The 21,001-nt window shown below is 38.7% G+C and overlaps 1 protein-coding gene and 1 pseudogene across 1 annotated transcript; one reads left to right on the top strand and one right to left on the bottom strand.

Annotated features, from left to right (window-relative positions):
- The first annotated feature begins 136 nt into the window (after positions 1-136).
- Positions 137-7,989, top strand: LOC122330019 (serine/threonine-protein kinase SIK2-like). The gene is made up of 5 exons (XM_043226792.1): positions 137-859; positions 3,047-3,207; positions 3,375-3,494; positions 4,592-4,686; positions 4,782-7,989. The coding sequence occupies exons 1-5, from the start codon at positions 619-621 to the stop codon at positions 5,215-5,217; spliced, it is 1,053 nt and encodes a 350-aa protein (XP_043082727.1). The 5' UTR covers positions 137-618; the 3' UTR covers positions 5,218-7,989.
- A 2,123-nt stretch (positions 7,990-10,112) lies between these two features.
- On the bottom strand, positions 10,113-20,780 carry LOC122330020 (annotated as a pseudogene).
- Between the last annotated feature and the right edge of the window lie 221 nt (positions 20,781-21,001).

The following is a 21,001-nucleotide window of genomic DNA, read 5'->3' on the forward strand; positions in this document are numbered from 1 at the left end:
ATATGATAACAGAAGAAATTGTTCATTATAATTAAAATAAAAACAATACAGTATGCAGTACAAATTTATTCAAAGACACGATTATCCATATTTACTTTTTTTGCTGAGGAATATTTAACTTTTATTTCAACTTTTTCTTTTTACAGTAGTGTTTCCCACTGACATTAACACCATGACATTTTTAGCAGACAGTTTGTGACTCTCTGATTTAGCTCGTGTCACTTATGTCAAGTTTATTTATATAGCACATTTTCCTAATAATGGGAATTCAAAGTGCTTTACATAATAAAGGGAATAAAATCAGATGGAAGTGTATTGCTAAAATATCCTGAAGGCTTAAAAAGAAAAAGATTTAAAAGCTGAATTCATACATTGATTAAAAAGTGTAGTCTGTGTAGACTAAAAGTGTAGAATAGAATGTGTTCTTGGATTAATGTTTTACATCGTAATGCAAACCATGCATCAGGTTGCATTTCTAAAAGCTCTCGGGCACTAAGATATCTGTATTCACCTAATTCTTTATGAGGTGTTGGTTTATGCACTCTGAGTAAATACCGTTACGTCCATAAGTTGCAACAAAAGCTCCTCTTTGCAGGTCTGAACCCGTCTCTCGGCAGCATGGACTCAGAGTACAGCATGGGTTCGACTCAAAGTGATTTCAGCTTGCCTGAAGAGAATCCAGCTCTGAAGGATGCATTAAGCGCTACGCCGGCCAGCCCCACAGCTCCAGTCTTCCTCGGCGTGAAGCCCCCCGTGCCCACCCTTCAGCCGCTCAACACAGAGGGGCAGGGCACTCATAATCACTCACTAGTCAGTTTCAGAGAGGGGCGAAGGGCTTCAGACACGTCTCTCACTCAAGGTCAGGATGATTTGTGTTGACTTCCAGACATCGTTTGTCATTTTTGCTTTCATCAATCACTTTTCTCTCAAACTGTGGGCACACTACATTTCTGCATGAAAGATTATTTTAAACTCACTCTCACATTGTTCCGAACCTGTATGAGTTACCTTCATCTGTTGAGCACAAAAGAAGTTATTTTAAAAAATGCCGGTAACTAAACAGACGCTAGTCTGTGACTTCCATAGTGTGGAAAAAATACTCTACAAGTCAGTAGCTACTGTTGACTGTTAGGTTAACAACGTTCTTTAAAATATCTTCTTTTTTTGCCCAACAGAGGAGAGAAACTCATACAGGTTTACATTTTAGGTTACTATAAATTATTCCATTACAGTGCATTCAGCAGCACACTTAGACCATATAGAGAATAAAAGTCATTATATTCAAGTAAAAAAAAAACTTATGAAATATTGCATTTCATATAAAATTAAACTATATTTAATTAAATTAACATGCATTTTAATGTCCAAAAACGTTAGTTCACAATATATTATTTATATTTTTTATATTTTTATACTTCTTTTGTGCAGTGAAGAAACACATTGGAGTATGTTTAATATGAAAATACTGTTTTTAAAAAAATGTATTTAATGTGTAATTATACATTCACAGTGAACCCTTTTTATACCAATTTCTTTGGCAAAAAGTGACCTATACAATAATTACACAGAGGTTTTTCTGTTAAATGCAGACCGTTTATTAGTCAGATGTCTTTTGCCCATAGAAATGCGTTAGGCGTGTATTTTGTTCTAATAATTAAATGGACCGGAGTCAATTATTCTGCTTATACTATCATAACCACATCTCAAGACATTGCTCAGATGTTGTATTTTAACACCCACATCTGTTTTTTGTCCGCTCTTGCATGTAAAACAAGCTAGACATTTATCTGCTTCAACAACAGCACCATTATTACCTCTCTAGTCAGAGACATCGTATAGCTTTTAAACTGCTGATATGTTTAACTGCTAAAGTCATCAGAGCAGTGCTGAAAACACGTTTTTGTGAGTTATTTGTCTGTACAGCATGCATTCAGCAGCCCTATAGTATAATGTGGTTCAAAAGACGAAGCCTGCTACCATGCCCATTCGCTCGTATGTGTGAGCCGTGCTGGCAAAATGAGTCGGAATGTGCATACATTTTGAGCTACAGGCAAAATGGGGGGGAAAAGTGTCAAATCTGAGGTTTTCGCAAAAATGAGTTTTTAAATTAATTTTTAAACCCATTAANGCAAAAGACGAAGCCTGCTACCATGCCCATTCGCTCGTATGTGTGAGCCGTGCTGGCAAAATGAGTCGGAATGTGCATACATTTTGAGCTACAGGCAAAATGGGGGGAAAAAGTGTCAAATCTGAGGTTTTCGCAAAAATGAGTTTTTAAATTAATTTTTAAACCCATTAAAACCAAACGGTTTTCACTTATAAAATACATTATTGCTAAATACGTCTTGGCTAGATTCAAACAGTCATAATCTGTTATGTCTTCCATGAAAATTTAGTGAATGGTTAGGGGAAAATCTGCTAACATTATATTTGATCCATGCATTATTGCAGGTCTTAATATAGATCAAAGTCAATCAATCACATTAAAAGAAGATACTACTCTTGATAAACTACCATTTATTTGCATATTTTTCTTGTTTTATTGTAATAAAGATAAAACGCCTTATCGCAATTTAATAATATTTTTAAGAATTATTAAGAAAAGGATTGCAGGAAAATATGCAACTTTGTTTGGCGATTTCACTTAGAAATCTTTAACTTTTCTTGTTTTGTTTTTTTTTCTTTGATATTTTTCTTGATTTTAATGGAGAATGTGAAAATAAAAAGCATTCCGACTCATTTTGACAACATACATAGCCTAGCATGACCACTGTTTCAGTCTCTTGAAGGCATGTATTTGCATGTCATAATCAGTGTTTTGGAAGATCTATTGTTCGCGGAAAAAATAACCCTCATTCAGAATGATATCTGACCTTCTATGAATAATGACTACTTTTAAAAGCTGTAAATAATCGCAGTGATTCACTCCTGTACTAATTATAGCAGTAGTCAAGACTATGAGTCAGACCACCCCTGCAGCAGTCACAGGAATATCTCCACCAGTTCATCTGACTCTAAAGTCTGTTGCATTTGTTGAACCCAACAGGTTTAGTGGCATTCAGACAGCACCTCCAGAACCTGGCCAGAACCAAGGGTTTCCTGGAGCTGAACAAAGCTCAGATAGTGTTAGGAGATGGTGGAGGCGGCGGTAAACCCACCATCGGCCCCCAGGAGCTCCTAGAGCCTCACCACCCGTTCAGCCACCAGGTCAGCTATTTGTGCTGATCTCCGTTTTCTATTTTTACATCTTATGCATGAGTATTTTGCCTTTGGAAGTGAATACTGAAAAGAGTGTTTACCTCAACCTTTTTTGTTAGATGTGAAATATGGCAGTTCTCTTTGATATGAAACAATTCTTCTCAATTTTTTTCTAGGGAGAAGGACGCCAGTGTCTAAGTGGAAAAGATACGTCAACATTCACTGGTAAAATGCACCCTTATTTGCTATCCAGGAGACAGAGTTTGGAGACGCAGTACCTCGCTCAGCGACTACAGGTATACATTATTACGTATAGGATTAAACAGAATAAAGAAAATGAGATCACATATGCTCAAAAAAAAAACTCTTTGCTTTCATCTTGGTTTTTATGGTTTTGGAAACATTTTATACCATTTTCAAGTTTACTTGGTGCAACCATAAAGTAAAATGTAGTATTTTATATATAACAAATATATGAACACACATGTAGTTATTATTTTAATCATTGAGGGAGTCGCACCACATGACATTTTACAGCCTGAAATAATCTTGCCTTGTCATGAAGACTTTAAATTATTATTTTTTTTCATTTTCTGTTTTTGTTTTGTTCCTTATGGATCCTGCCTTTTGGTTGAACCACATGACTTTTACTGTGAGGACAAACGTTTTCAAATATTAATAAGCTATGAGTTTTGTTAAAATATTGCCAAAGTACTTATACAACTACCTTTGCAGAACTTTATTATTTAATTATTATTATTAAAATTGACAGTAAAAATAGGCTCGGACCAAACAAAATAATGATAATAATAAGTGTCACGTCATTAACTATTTTAAAAAATATTATTTACGCTAACATAACATTAATCTCTATCCCTACTGAAAATGCCATCTGAAACTAGTACAACTTCATGTGCCAATGGAGTTTACTTTTTTTGCTACGTTCAAAGCCAAGCCAAAATTATCTTCATAAAACATAAAAAAAAAAGATTTTGACAACTGGTGGACTAGATCTGCTATGCCTTCAGCAGAGCAAATATGGAGTTGCTGCTGCCAACAGATACGCAGACATGAAGCTGTGGGCATGTAAGATATGCTGCTACATTAATAGGCACACACAAATCCCAGTTCTAAGTAGATCTAGACAGGTGGAGCTGGTGGAGGTGGGGGGTTTCAGAGGATCTCTGATAGCGTGCTACAGGACTAGCTTACAACAAACACTGTTTGCACAACATTTAAACGGTCTGGTTCGATTTCATTGGCTGCAGAACCAGCAGAGGCCAAACAACTCGTGCCATGTAGTACATAATTGCTAGCATGTAAAGGACTGTGCAATCTATAGCATCACGACTAAACTAACACTAAAATCGGATTATGGCTTGTCTTTTTTCAGAGGGCCAGTCAGTTGGCAAGTGGTCTTGGCAGTGGACAGATGTTTTCCAAAGAGGCTGCACCACGCACTTTAGAGCAACAGCTCCAGGAGCACAGGTCAGGAACGACTGCCTTCATCATGCATTGATATCTCAAAGTTGCCATCAAGTTTCATTGACGACGCGTCTGTTTATTTATAATTCTTTACGCAGACTGCAGCAGAAGAGGCTCTATCTCCAGAAGCAGTCTCAGGTACAGGCTTACTTCCATCAGATGCAGCTGGCTGAGGACGCCTACCGCCCTCCCCAGGACAGCAGAGACCCCCAGCACAGCAGCAGCCCCTTATCCAGCCCCCCCTTCACACGGACCCAGACCTTTACCCCTTTTCTGGAGCCCGGCACCTCAACCCTGACGTACGGCCCCATGCCAACCCGTTTCCCAGACTGGCCTCCGCCTCCAGACAACTGCACAAACTACACCCCATCCCTCCCCACAGAGCCCCTGTATGCGTGGAGCCCTGCCCAGCCACCTCTCCCATCGGGCAAAGCGGAAAACCCTTCGGCTCAGCCCGCTCCCGAAGCCCCCTTCCTGGACTGCGAGATGATGGAGACCGTGGAGGCCCCACAGGGCTGTGTACTCGTAAACTAAATGTGAAAAAAAACACTCTGAGGCTGGCTCTCAGGCATAAGATGTGGCGAAAAAAAAATTTAAAATACGCCCTCAGGAACGAACAAGACGCCATGGTCTTAAAACCTACAGAACTGTGGTAGACCATTACAGAACTTCATTTTGAGACATGTTTGTGCGATACTCTATTGTCCTGAAATGTTTTTTGTTTCGTTTTTTTTCTGGTAAGCACAGATTAAATGTAGTGCAGCGACCATAGAGTTTAAAAATCAGTATTAAAGCAATATTCCTTTTCCTATATAATACTCTAGAGTTCTACGAGTTGCAGTGTTTTTATAATTAGTTTGTTTAATCCTCACATGATCAGTAGCTATTCAAGTTTTCCTTATTAGTATTGTGTGATTTTAAATAATAGATATAATCAACAGAGAAATGTGTAAATATTAGGACTTTATCTAAGGGAGGAAAAAGAAGTAACCTTAAAGTCAACATGAAACAGCAGTGATGAACTGAGACGAGAACAAAATATTGAATCAGACCTGGGTTTCAAAGATTGCCAACGCTTTACAATAAGGTTCAATTTGTTATAAGTAGGTGTCATGACCTGGCCAGAAAATAATCAACTATGAACAAACAATAATTTACAGCATTCATCAAACTACATTGATTTTAATTCATGCATATAATTTAACTTCTTTAAATGTACATATTCACAATTAGCATTAGTAAATTAAAACGAAATAAACCAAGTAAAAATAAACAATAGTATATTAATAAATGAACATTAACCAAGATTAATAAATGCTGTGACATGTTGCATTGATTTATTTCACAAGCGCTACATGCTCATTTAAATGCTGCAGATCATTTTGCAAGCCAACCCACACATTACGGTTCTTTCACACCATGTCAGGATGAATGTAATTGTAAGAATCTGACTTGAGGACGTTCAAGTCGTCTTAGAATTTGTAATTACAAATTATGAATTTTCTGAGATCGTAGTACCAGCTGACCGCTGCAAACCCGAAAAAAAAAAAAAACATTTAAAATGACAGCAATTTCAGCTGCAAATTGTAGTGAAGTAATAATATTGGGTCATATTTCTGTCTAATAATATAATTAAATTAATACATATAATTAAAAATAATTCCAGTAATTGACTGTTGTTCATGTCTTGATAATGCCAGGATAATCTAAAAAAATAAAATAAAAACAAAAGACAATAGTATAACTGTCCCACTAATAAGCCATTTGCATTATGACTGTTATTTGATATTTTGTATTGATTTCTTTTTGTTGATTGCTCAAATTACACAGATTCTTTTTGGCATTAATGGTGTTTCCAAAAAGTGTATTCAGGATGGAAACAGTCATCGCCTAGTAGTTACCGAAATTATGACATGGTGTGAACGCAGTATTGGCATCACCCTGGTTCTCTCAACAAAAGCCAATATGATTTTCTCATCATTGTGTAAAATAAGCTGCCGCCAGCAAAATGTATAATTCTTGCACATTTTGTTCGAGACCATGAACGTAACATTCGTGAACTTTGCAGACTAAATATAATCCGCAGAAGCGGTCACACGACTTCAATGTCACCACAATTACACGTCCTACAACTCTTGCAGCCTCAAATATTTAAATTCTAAATTAAATTTGGAAAAATTGAGTTTGAGGAAGTATAAACAAATCAAGTCTGTGTTCAGTGTCGCATTTAATGCACCTCCGTGGTCCCGTTTAGCTACTTATTAGCAACCACCTTTTTCAAAACATGTAAAACCTTAAGATTTTTTTTAATGACTGAAGAGCTAGCGTGAACCACCGAACTTCTTCAAGGCTCTGACTCCTTCCTGCAGCACTCTTGTAACGTGTTACCACATTGCTGTTTGACTACTGGTAAACATTAACAGGCACGACCTAGATGATGTCAACTGACAAAGTAAAGCTGTATCGGCGTGGCGCAATGATTGAAAGATTACAAAAAGAAATCATCTGTGAAATAATACACAGCAATGGTTATGCACAGCAAGACCAAACAACGTGGGGTTGGTTTTGAGTTCATGTTGACTTTAACATCACACTACCTACTTCAGACTTATCAGCGGACTGGAGAAGTACAGTACGTGGTTTTTCTGACCGTACTTTTGTTTTTAGAGTCGTTGTGAACATTAACAGAATTAACAATGATCTCACACAGCGTGCACTATTACTCAAACCGAAGTCCAGCAGATTTTTTTTTTTTTTTTTAGAAACGTAAGTGTTGTGCCTTTCTATTCTTCTTATTCCTTTTTGAAGAATGTCCGTTTTTAGATTTAATTCTTCATGTACAACTTCCTGTTTGGAAATGCAGTATGAAGCACCCTCTTTTGACAGATACCTTGAACCAAAGTCTCCGTTTAGGTTCTATTTTGAAGTCCACTATGTGGATCGTTCTGGAACCATCCAGCTACGCGAGATAGCTGTCGTGGTCCAACAGTATATGCCATTCAGAAGTATAGCAATATCTAGAGTAATAGTTCTGATGTTTAAAATGGGTGTCGACAGTGAGTGTTGTCATTTTATGCCTTCGAGGGAAAAAGATCTTATTGTGATTATTTAGAATCTGTAGTCAGATCCTTCTTGACTATTGTTGATATTCATACCAACATTGAAAAGTGAGCTGTTTTGTTATAGTCGTTTTTCAGTGCTGAAAATGTCTCCCGATGTGTAATCACAATATGAATTTTGTTATATTCAGTTGAAAATGCTGAGTTCCTTGCACAAGGGGGAATAAAATCGTTCCTTGAGTGAAAACGTATGAGCGACCTTTATTCCTAACATATTTCATTCGCGTTCCAAAGACGAACAAAGGTCTTACGGGTTCGGAAGAGAATTCAGTCCGGGAATTTTTTCCGATTTTATTAAATACAGGCTACGCATAATTTTATTTCTCTCACTAAATTAGTTCAGAATAAGACTAAACAACGCTGTTACTGATGAAAGGATAAAATCCACCTTTGCAGAGGCAAAACGCAGCTTTTAGACTCTTGATGCAGCTCAGAGGTGGTAAAAATAGATTTATAAAGCAAAAATAACGCTGTGGGATTGAAGAATTCAACATTTAAAACAATAAGTGGTGGTATGACTCAAATAATTGATTCATTCAGGAACAAAGCAAAATGGATTCAAAATTCATGTCTTCAACAAATTTGCTTAGCAAATGAACAAATTATGGCTTCTCCTACTTTTCGTAGAGATATTTAATGGCAGTTTATTTTGTTATCTTCGACTCATTACTGGAGAAAACATTCATACAGGTTTAAAACGACACAAGGGTGAGTAAATGAGGACAGAATATTCATCTTCCGGTGAACAGTCGCTTTAAATCGAGTCGAAAATCTTGAATGAAAAATGTATAAATTAGCTACACGCGTAAATCCAAACACAACCAGTAGAACTGTAACAAAAATCCCTTGAACAGCAACCGCGTGTAAGATGTAACTATACACCTCCGCTGAATGAACAGGAGTGTTGGTATAAAGCTGTTAATTTCCCCTAATGAATAATCCGGGCCGAATGGCACCGACGCTCAAAAAGGTGAGTCGTGATGTTCCAGCTGTAAAGCGTTCATCAGCAGGCACGACAGCAGCAGCTCCACAATTCAGACTCCAGAGAAAACAGCCTTGTCAGAACAAACGCTCAAAGCCATGACAGCTCTCACAGGCGGTTAGACCTTGCATGCCAATTGTGTAGCGGTTTTTAAAAAAAAGCTAACAGGTCTTAGAAACTTCAGTGATGAGATCTTGATTTGAACGCAGTTTTCCAAATGAGAAAGAAAAACTAATTATTTTAGCGCCAAGTTGGGACTGACAGGCTTTAGTTTATGCATCAGACCGTCTAGCAATTACGTGAGGGGACGGGTTAAAAATAAACCAAACACTTTCTTAAAGTCGGGATGTTTCAGAGGGTTCTGCAGAGCTGCTGAAGCTGACGGACTTATTTTTGCAGCTTTTCATCGTTGACTTTTTTTTTTGTGGTTTTGTAAATAAAACAAGCTGACAATGCAATCGCTGATAAAAAAAAAAAAAATGTGACATTTAATGGTATAATAATACATTAAAATAGCATTTTAACAGCCTTATTGCTTTTAGATGTATACCCATGCGTTTAAAATTAGTAAAACAATTCGATTCAGATGCAATTATTTTTAATTTTGTGAAAATGACCCCATTAACGGAGATGCTTCAATGGTCATATGAAAGCATATTTAAATATATAAATTCCACCTAGCTGTAAAACTAGATTTAGCATATAAGTAACTACACTGAACAACAAAATGTCTTCCCGTATATTTCTTTAAATGTCACTTATTCCTGTTGTGTGGAAGCTGAAAGCAGCCAGTTTTTTCAGATTCACATGAGCCTTCAGAATTGTTGTATTGTGATTTGATAGATCAGAGCTGACAAGCAGCAGCGTGAGAGAGGTAAGGATTCGGAAAGCAATCTACTATGATTTATTACTTATGTAACATTAACTGTTGAAAACAGTTGCGCTGCTTATTGAAGTGAAAACCATGACATGTCGTTTTTTCTAATAGAAATGTTCCATTTTACAGTGTTACTTTCTAATGTAAATGCATTCTTGCCGGGGAAAAAAAACAAAAATGCGGAACTCGAGCAATTCATGGCATTACTTGATCTCTCCTGCCATTACCTTTTGTTTTTTTTCTAGACGGGAGAGAAGTTCCGAGTTCTGGGAGTTTAGTGTACGATGAACCCTATTGCAGAAACTCATTTCAAAAGATGGAAGGAAATTTGATTTCTCGTGATATGCCGCCTCCAATAAATCCACTCCCAGCCTAGACACACATCCTCATGCTATATTGCGTTTTACTGTATATGACCTGATGGATTACAGAAGGTCCACACGCAGTGAAATGGGGTTATATAACGTTCTTTATTGAGTTCCCTTCTATCAAGGGCAATGTGACCATATTCATATAAAACCCGAAGCACATTCTAATGACACTCATAACATAGAAGATACTACTATACTGACTGCACTCTGAAGCTGAAGAGGAATCGGACAGTCAACATCACAGGCAGAAGCAATGTGTTAAGGGAAGGAGTTTAAGATGCCCTGGGATTAATGAGCTTCTCAATATACTGCCGGTCTATGGAACCTGTGCGCAAGAGGCATGCAGATGCATTCATATAAAGGAAACGAGTTAAACGTCTTCTTGAAAACGAAACAAAACGAGAAAATGTGCAACACGGTCAATGGCACAGAATGAAGAAGCTTGCCTTCCGAAGATAAAAAGGGCCGTTTAGGAAAGCCCGTCATCCCCTGTTAGAACGGTTGCAGGAAGCAGGTGGAAATCTGTCGTGGTCCCTTTAAGAAGATAAGCACTTTGAGTATAGGGGAACAGTATCAAAGCCCGTTAATAAAGAACGGGCATGCAGCTAGTGCTTTATGGGGTCTTGGTTCAACAATGATCAGCGTAAGACGGGGCACGGGGGACACAGTAATCAAATGAAAGGTGCAGTAGTGATTCGCCCTCGTGTCATGCTGTGCGCATGCATGGGTCAGCTCTTAAAATCAGCAGTAAGAGCTGGAGAGATTCAGTCCGTTAGATCAGTCGACTGAAGTTAAATCTTGATGCCTCAAAACATCTACATCTTCTAAACCTATGATGCCTCAATACATTGTTACATTGATAGTAAAGCTCTAAGTGTGTGACCATAGGCTGAGGGTTAGCAAGTGGAGATACACAGAGCAAGACGGGCTCGGCGGGAGAGAATGAAGAGCAAGGTGTGTGTTTGGTGAACAGCTGAACAAAACACTGAGAGAAGCCAAGTATCCCTAAAACATTTCTCACTGAAAGGGGACAGAGCACATTGTTTCTCCATAAACAGTCCAGCGGACGATCCTGGATGTCAATAAATACAATGCAGGTCAACTTGAGAGATGGGTCTTAAGTTCAGCAAGTAGGTACATTAGGCCAGGGAAAGAACTTTGGGGAGAGAGCAAAAGGAAATGTCAGAACTGTCTGTTCGCCTTTTTAACATTATGAAATTAAACACGTTTAAGTCTTTTGTTTTTAACTTAGGTGTTACATAATGGTGAGTCATCAGTATGCACTGATGCAGGTTGTATTTAAGAATGATATTAGCTTTCTGGTTTGCATCAACAGTTGCACAACACTCAAGAGCAGCAGTTGCAGAACTCACCACTGATGGCCTCTTGGGCGAAATATTTCACATCCATGTCTTGATCTGACGCCAGTTTCTCCAGCACTGGCTTTACCTCTGTCTGCAGACAACTTTAACAATAACAATAATAAAAAAAGAAGAAAAATCACAAATTAGAGCTGTGATACTATAGTGAGAAATTTGAGTATATTGGACAAAATTCCTGGTTAAATGCGGATGAACGCGTACTTGCTGTCCAGCACAGGTCCAATCTTCTGAAGAGACTTGGCCACATTGAAGCGCACATTGGCTACCTGGTCGTTGGACATCTTGAAAACTACAGGGAGCATGTGTTTGGTGGTAATCTCCTGTCCACACACCTCAGACAGAGCCTAAAACAGACAGTTAAACACCAAATTTCCAGTGATGATGCACCATTCTACAAAGATAATATAAGACAGATTTTACTGTTCTTTAAGGTCAAAATGTACGTCAAACTGCGCTTTTCCACCAAATGCATCAGCACCAACGCCATACATACATCTGTGACTCAGCAGCCGTTTGTTAAAGCCGATAAGCTCTGACTCACATTAATGCAAAAGAGCGTAGTCATCCTGTGCAGGTAGTTGGGGTCATTGGCCATGCCCAGCACTTTGGGCACAATGGTGTTCTGGGCCCACTCTGCTCCAAACTTCTCCACTAGCTTCATCAGGTTACAGGTGGCTGCCTCTCTGATGGCATACACTAAGATTACAGAGAAACAAGCGTTAGCCTACTGACAAACAGCTTTTTCAATATCAGTGCTACAAGCAAACGGAAATGCAATTTGCTTTTTTTGTGTGGGACACATTATGTGCAACCGTAGTTATGATGAACACTAATAAGTGAACCTACCATGATCAACAAGCCACGCCATACACAGAGAATTGAGTTTTTCATCGAAGAACTCTACACCCTGCAAGCACGAGAAAGAAAAAAAATAGAGAAGGGGGGGAGGATATCTGTTAGATTAGCTTACATGAACCAAGGCGACTTGACGGCAATAAGCTAACAGGATGAAAAGTTAAACGCTTTAAGTGTAAAGAGAAACTGAAGAACAAGAACCGACCAATGGAACATTCCAATCTCTATTTCAGGATAAAGCATTCTAGGACATTGACGGTCAGGACTCACCAGCTGTCCGGCCAGAAGGGGCATGTACTCGATGATAGCCAGTCGTACTCGCCATTTAGCATCCTCCGCCAGCTCAACAATGGCTGGAAGCAGAGACTGGGAAAGCTGGCGGATTCCAATCACCTCGTTCACACAGTCCAAGTTGGAGATGATGTTTAGGCGAACTTCTGGACACTACAGGAAGGACATGACAAAAACTAACATTTCGGACCGAACGCTAATAAATGAACCAATACAGTTGTAGTTGCTAAGTGCAGCACTCAACAATAAATTGCGTATTAAAAGAATTTAAACTTTCACATACAGCGCCACTCTTCAACGTCAATTCATAACAGTGGACCAATCAGAAGAAACCGAAGGCGGGGTGCAAGCTTTTATTTAAAAGCAGCAGGCTGGCATGGCAACTTTTGTATTTGACGGCAACATGGCAGAGTAGGCATTCTATGCTGCGCTTAAAATATTTAACAACGACTTTTTCCATGTGAATAGCTAGTAATACTTAAACATAAAAAAAGACAGGAAAAAAAAAATCACTCAGATGGCCATATAGGCCAGCCCAACTAAATATATAAATAATTTGCCAAATTATAAAAACAGTGTATAAATAATACTAAAATACTTAATTTTCCCAATAAATTTCTAAGAAAATTAAATGAATTATTTTTCACTTTTTCAGCCCATGTGATTCATTAAACTGTCCCAATCAAGCAATTTGTCTGGAATCGAAACAGCATGTTGCACTGTGCGTTTATCTCTGCATGCAGTCAGCAGGAATAGTAATCATTAAATGCCTGTATATCATGTCGCAGTGTCAAGTTTTCATCAAGCTGACAACTATATGACAGGATTTTTTTTTTCTTTTTGCACGACAGTGGAAGAACTGAGACAGAACAGAAAAACAGCTTCCTGTCTTAAAACATGGATCAATGCACGCTGCAGTCCAGGAGCTGGCTTTGTTCTATTTNCTTTTTGCACAACAGTGGAAGAACAGACAGAATAGAAAAACGGCTTCCTGTCTTAAAACATGGATCAATGCACGCTGCAGTCCAGGAGCTGGCTTTGTTCTATTTATTTCACACAGTCTGCGTGACTGACAGATGTTCAAAGACTTCTCCCAAGCAGTTTAAAGAAGAGCGATCGCAATACAGACAGCAGCGAGCAACAAAAAGCTCAGGCAAATAAAGAGATGAGACGTAAGATAGTGTGCTGCACTCATCCATTCATCTCTCACTTCAATGCTTTCTGCTTTCCACTAAAAGGCTAGCATTAGCAATGCCTCGCCACGACAGGATCAAAGTGAGCAGTTGCACAGAGGTATCATCTGTGACTGGAACATGACGCAAATTACCTCAGCCAGACCTGTGCCGTCTCTCTCACACACACACACACACACACACNGGGGAAGCAGGTGCTCAATGGTGTTGTCTTTGCCTAAGATGGTGGAGAGGCCCATAATGACTGACGCCAGTGCAGATTTCACATGCTGATTAGTGTCTGAGACGAGTTCCTATTGAAAGAGGTGTAAACAACATGACACTCAGTGCTTTTAAACATAATAGTTATAATAGTGACGTGTAATACCTGAAGTCTACATGAACTATAAAATGTCACTGGTATCAGTATATAATGGAGTTTTGGTATTTTGCTACTGATCCTACTGGAGTTTGTGTGACTTTACAAGCAGCAGAGATGCATTGGTAAATGGTGCAATTGGTAACAGTGGACATATGTTGGCCATCAGTGGGTAGAACTGTATTTTGATACTGATTTACTGTTTTAATACAGTTTGTTTTTAACTCATGTGTTACATAATGACCAGCTTTTTTCGCTCAGACAATAAGAACCGTGCTTTTGGGCTTTTTGCATCTCTCTGGTTTCAAATGAAAGGAAGCACTGTACTGAAATCCCTGAATTGTGAAAAAAAAAAAAATTGCACTAAATTTCCAGCAAAACAACCATATTGAATACAAAAAAACGTTTGTTTGTTTTTAATAATGTAAAAAAAAAAATTTGCACTGATATAACAGATTACTGTATTTTTGATCAAATGAAGCATTCTAGGTGTGTGCGTTTTCTTCAAAAATATATTTCTCTCTCTTTTGAAAAGCAAAAGCCAATTAAAAACCTGTAAATTCTAAGGTACATGAAAAATGCAAAAACCTTCGGTCCCTATTATGAAATAAAAATGCATGCCTAGGATTACGACACAATTACACAGCAGCAGGAAGATCTTGCGAAGCAAGAAAATAATTAATTCTATATGAACATGCAAAGAAAGTGGTCCATGGATCACGTTGAATGCTCATATTGCTATGAAACGTGTCAAAGCTCCATTTTTGTAAGCAAGTTTCAAATGTACTTCAGCTACACAAAAGGTTCGGAAATAAAAATATCTGTGCTGCCAATCAATCTTGCAATTATTCGTATCTATGCTGCGAGACCCTGCAGATATTTTGGTAGACGCGTCCAAAATAAATAACCCTCTTAATAAAATATGTATTAGCCACTAACCTAACAGCAGTTCGAGTCTAGTCAAAGATATTTTTACCAGAACAATATGCTTCTTACAAAACCAGAGAGAGCACTGATTGATATATATACAGTATAGGATCAAGAGCAGAAGTGCGCTACTGTTGCTACAGCCAGTAGGTCAAAGCCCACTGTTAATCTGATCTTGTTTAAGTCTTAGACACTTAGAGAACAGATGCTGACTCAAGAGTTATCTGCCAGTAAGTGATCCTGGATTGGAAGTGCGCACCAATTAAATGTGATGAGTACTGGAACAATGAGGAACAAGCGATCAGTCTGAAATGTGACAGATAGCAGAGATGTTGACAAGCGCTGAATGAAAAAGCGTATTACCTTAACACAGGGGAGAATGTGTGTCATAATGATCGTCTCTCTACTGTCCTCTGGCAAATTTTCGCAGAATTCTAAGGACAAGAATAACAATCGGTTAGGGTCATCACAGTATTTCATGCCACATTTCAGTAGCAAAACTCTTGAGAGCAAATGTACAAATTAACTCCACACTAGATTTAGACTTTCAGATAGCATGCAGTCTTCTAGCAAGTGTCACCTACAAAGAAAAGCCATACTCAAAATCCGAAAAGGGCTGTTTTTGGTGCTTTTTCTCACCTTTGACTTTGTTTGCGGCGGCGGCACGAACCTCAGCCTCACAGTCTTTCAGGAGGTTCTGGAAGGCTGGCACTAGGTCATTCTTTGTAATTTCCGGACCCACAGCTTTCTGCAACTGTAATTTCAAAGAGACAAGCGTGTCACTTCATATTTCCATTTCGCAGTGGCACTTCAGCGCTTCCTTCAGAATCAAGGACAAAGGCCCTTCCAGAGCACGCTAGGATACAATCGTGGCTATTTTGGCACTGCACCAGTGATGTGGTACATAATTCTCATTTCTAAAGCAGGTCAAAATGCCACTGCTCTAAACCAGGATATTTCTTGGTATTTATATCGCTGCATTCTACATTTCTTTTCCTGTAAAATATCATTGGCTCAGGATAATCCAAATTCATCCGATGAAAATGACAATATTATCATATTATTACGGAAAGGAACCGCATTTAGGTCAAGTTGCACAACAATGGGCAGTGTGCATCGGTACACGATTAGAGAGAGCAGTGAACTCTTATGAGGTGTTATCCTGAAACTGTGATCCAGCTGTTGATCCTTGGCACCGAAACATAACAGAAGAGGTTTCCAGGTAGCTTATATAACAGTAAGAAGATAAAGGGTGCCCATCATATAGCAGTGATTCAGTGGTAGAGCTCTGCCACTGCTGAAACGACATTCAGTTATGAACGTTTCTTATCCGTCGGAAAACTCCTTTATTAGATCAACTGGACTCGCTTTGTCTTGATGCACAGATCCAATCTTTTACCCATATCCGTTTTTCGGTCTGCCTGTTTACATTCTCTTTAGACAAGACTGGTAAACAGCATCTGTGTTTACATTCATTCCTGACCCAAAATGATTAGTCAGCGATCGCTCTTCTTTGACCATGGTAGACCCTTGGGTTTTCAATGGCCATACAATTGAAATTATGTAATTCATGCCGAGCGGCCTTTATTTTTTGTCTGCACGGACAACAGCTGTCATCAATGTTCTGGAGCATAAATTCTGAACGGATGAAGACCAGTAGATAATGATCATTTTCCTGTTATTTCATCTAAATCTCAGATGTAGAATTCTAAAGTGAAAAAGCAGAGCAAAAGAGTAAGTAGCCCGGAGCTTGCTAATCTAATTACAAAAAGAGTTTAATCAAGTAATCACTTCACCGCAGAGAAATATATTTCTGCTTTTTGAAATAATAAAAATGTTGTATTTATACTTTTGACAGTGCGGGGTTAAAAAAAACTGCTCTTGAATCTCACACAATTTCTTGCCTGTATATGAAGCTTCCACCTCAATGCAATAGAATTGCATAGAGCATGCTGGCATTAAAGCCATCTCTGTCAAACGAGTTGCCCTCGGATTGTGGTAGCTTGGACCTCTTAGAGGATCATATACGTGCATTTAGACTTAGGTCTGATGTCCAGATATCACAAAGGTATCCGCTTTACACAAAACTTTTACACTTCTGCAACAAATTCTGATGTGTCAGATGAGAGTTGAGTGATGATGAGTGCCAGTGTAAATGCAGCCTTAAGCTCGCAATGTTATACAAAAAAAGGTCACCTCTGACATATTCTGCAGCGAGAACTTGCTGTTGTACTTGTAAGGTACGCAGATTAGCAGCCCCTTCTGCAGATGTGTTTAAAAATACATTTTTCAAAGATTTTAAAAAGCACTGCCATTTTCAGCTGTGATAAGAGATGGTTTTTGAACACCAAATCATGCAATATTGAAGACTGGAGAAAAAGTCAGTTTCGCCATCACATCAATAAATCGCATTTAAACGTTAAAATGGAAAACATTTGAAACGTTTTTAAATAAACGCATTCTAGGTGAGCACAAGATACCTTCCAAAATCCTAACAACGCCTAACTTGAACAGTAATGTAGTGATGCCCATGAGGAGAATTATTTGTGAAACTAACCCCGCTGCATTCCACTGGAATTCTGTGAGAAAGGATTTTCCAATAAAAGTCAATAGCATATAATTATCTTGACGCAAGACTTTCTTTTTGCTTACATCAGAGAACTTGTCTGCAACCATGTAGCGAACCCTCCAGGATTTGTCCTCCGCAGCCTGGCGCAAAGTTGGCATCACCAGAGCTTCCAGATCCTCTTGAGGCAACAGAGTCGCAATGCTGACACCAGCCTCCACGGCCAGGAGACGAACGGAGTCCTGCAGTGATGTAAATGTTTGCATTCAGATGTCAGAAGAAAACGCTCTGATATTTGCCATACAATTCTGCTCCAGCGCAAGTTACATAAACACAATGAAAACCTTTCAAGCCTCCAATGTTCTTGTCATGCAACATGCGCTCAGAGACTTTAGCTGCGGTTTGAGTAATGATGGAATTAGACTGTGTATATTTCAGTGAGTATTACTGAAACCAGACCTGTTCGTCAGATGCCAATGCAGTGAAGAGAGAAATGATGTCACTCTTGACATACTCCAGCTCTAACACTTTGGCAAATTCACCCAGCTTGGAGGCGGCTGCACGGCGCACCATGGGAGTATCATCAGAACACAGAGTACGGAAGTGCCTAAGGAGAGATGATACACGTGTTAACATGTTTCCACCTGAACAGAAAAAGGTCACGATGAGGTAGTGACTTTCCTTTCCACTTTAGCTATTGCAACATTAAAACTACATAACTTAAAATGATGCTTAGTCTTAATGGCTATTCGTAATGAGAGAGAATAATTAAAGTAAGCAATATATTTAAACAATGCAATCCTATTGTCCCATTCGCACCATCACTAATGTCAGAATGTGTTGCAGGTTCTGTAAACTATGTAAAAGATATAAATCTGATGGAACCCTGTTTTACAGCTACTGAGATTATCAATAAAAAAAAGAATATGCACGTAGTGATGTGAAGTGGGAATGCTTTTAATATACATTTATACTAGTGTGAATATTGTGTAGTACGTTAAAAACGTGCACCGTCACTTTAATGCAAAGAAAAAAAATATATATACTTCGGATTTATATGGCAGTATTTCTTGTACTGCCTTTGGATGCATTACATCCCTTACTGTAATACCTTTTTGTACTGAGTATGAGTATTTTTTTTTACCTAGCACCATTTAACAGCTATATTATTATTATTAAAAACATTTCTTACATTGCTTTTTTTAATTACGACATTTAAATATTCTGCAGAATGTTTGATTAGAGATTACAAAAGGCACAAGAGTGTAAAATAAAAAAAGTATGCACACAGATAAGTCAGGGTAATTTGTAATAAATACCGCAATTTATCCCACAAAAAAACTGTTCGTTTTGATACTCGTAGCGACTTATGACATAGTAATCTGTATTGTTCATTTAAGTCCTGCCTCTGTGAGATCTTAGTGTGAATAATCCTGAATTAAATGTATTAAATGTTTCCAAAATTAAAACGTAGCAAAAACCCAAATCTTTTAAACTTACTGGCGGATCTCAGCTTTGACTGTGCTGGACACTCGTGGGTAGCAGACGCTGAAGAGTCCGCAGGCAGAGGTACGTGATGTGAACCAGTCTCCGCTGGCCAAGCGCTTCACCAGAGGCTCAAAGTGCACTTCCAGGTCCACTGGAGAGTGTTCATGGGAGATCTTCCGCAGGGACTCCACTGCCTTGTCTCGCACCACCGTCTCTTCAACTGTAGCCAAACTCTCCAAAGGGGGCTGAAAACAACAACAGAGTGTAAGAAAGCAAATAATTAGCAAACAAATGAAACAATCCTTGCTGTGATTTAAGTCAATTTTGCTATGAAATCAAGTCAAAAAGCTTACAAGGAGACAATGCACGTATTCGGGGCCTCCAACCAGCATAGTGAAGTTCCCCAGTTGTTCAGCAAGAGCAAGCAGAACTTCATCCTCATCGTAGATGGTATCTGATCAACGGGAAAATGAAAGTCATGCATGAGAAAAATTTACTATGGCTAAAATGTATCCGTTATAATCATCTCAGACAGGAAAACACGCTCACCTGTGAGGAAAGGCAGAAGTTCAGTGCGTGTTCTTTCGACGCCTAGAGCCAAGGCGATGGTGGACAGCTTCTTAATGCTGTTCAACCGTAACTACAATGAAGAAGGCGAGAAATACGTTAGAATCGAGTCTTAATATATTTGATTATAAAGCAGCTGAATGCTGAGGGACAAAACAGACTACTGGTTTATGTTTACAATGTATGCCATTTAAATGATGGCTTGATAGATGACAAACTATAAAAAAATAACAACTCCCCCAGTCCTTCGAGGCCAAAAAGATTCAATTTATTTCCTTTTTTGATTCCAGTCCTGTAATTATCACAGTCCTGTATCTTTATAATGAGAGGAAAATGAGCTCACAGTCTGGTGACAGTTGTTAATAATCAGTTCTGGTTTATTTTAACATTGTAAACAAAATATGGAACGGTTATTAAACGCAGTAAATATGAACTAAGCTATCTGGGGGGGGAATAAATGTCACTGAATAAGCTCGTTGCTAGCTGTTGCTCGAGGAGCTTTAAATGACAATCTGTCTCAACGCGTAGCCAAACTATTCGACATTTATGTTTCAAATGTGCTTGATCATGTCTTGTAACGAACTGTTGTGATTCTCCGTTTAGGCAAGCGACTCAATGACATAACTGTTAAATCACAGAACGGCTAGCAGTGTTAGCAAGCACACACACTGCTCTGCGTCACACTGTATTTAACGTTACACACGAAACGGAGTCGTTTGGCATAAGTCAAATAACACACTTGGGTTTGCTACACAGCATTCTGGTGGCTTTATCCGTCCTCGATTTTGATAAATAATCTCGCAGGGTCATGATCGCTGAAATTAACTTTTCGTTGCTAGCCGGTTTGCTAAACTAGGGCAGGCCCATGTCACCGGTCGCTGTTAGCCGTTCGCGTCCAAATCAAGCCTACGATTTCCACTCCATTTCTCAACCCGGTAGTCGGCGTAACAACGCGTATTTTGCTTACCTGAACATCTTCGTTTCTCAATTCGTCTATTAGCACGGCGATAGGGTAAAGAGAGTCGTCGCTGTCTGCTCCCGCCATCTTGGATGCTAACGGCTGCTTAGCTATTTCCTGCTACGGGGTTTCTCACTTGCTGCCTGGAAACAGCGCACGAAAAACATCTCAGAGCCCAGCCCCAGCCTGTGGACGCATAAAACAACACGGTGAACTTCTACAAAATAGTAGTACTGTTAACGAAGTTAACCGTGTATATCATGTATAAATAAATACACAGAAACACAGGCATTTGTTATGTTTAATATATGTATATAATATACATCAGGAATACAGATATAGACATAGATACTGTATGTGTGTCTATTTATATGTACATAATAA

Source organism: Puntigrus tetrazona, chromosome 24 (assembly GCF_018831695.1).
Source record: "Puntigrus tetrazona isolate hp1 chromosome 24, ASM1883169v1, whole genome shotgun sequence".
NCBI classification, from domain to species: domain Eukaryota; kingdom Metazoa; phylum Chordata; class Actinopteri; order Cypriniformes; family Cyprinidae; genus Puntigrus; species Puntigrus tetrazona.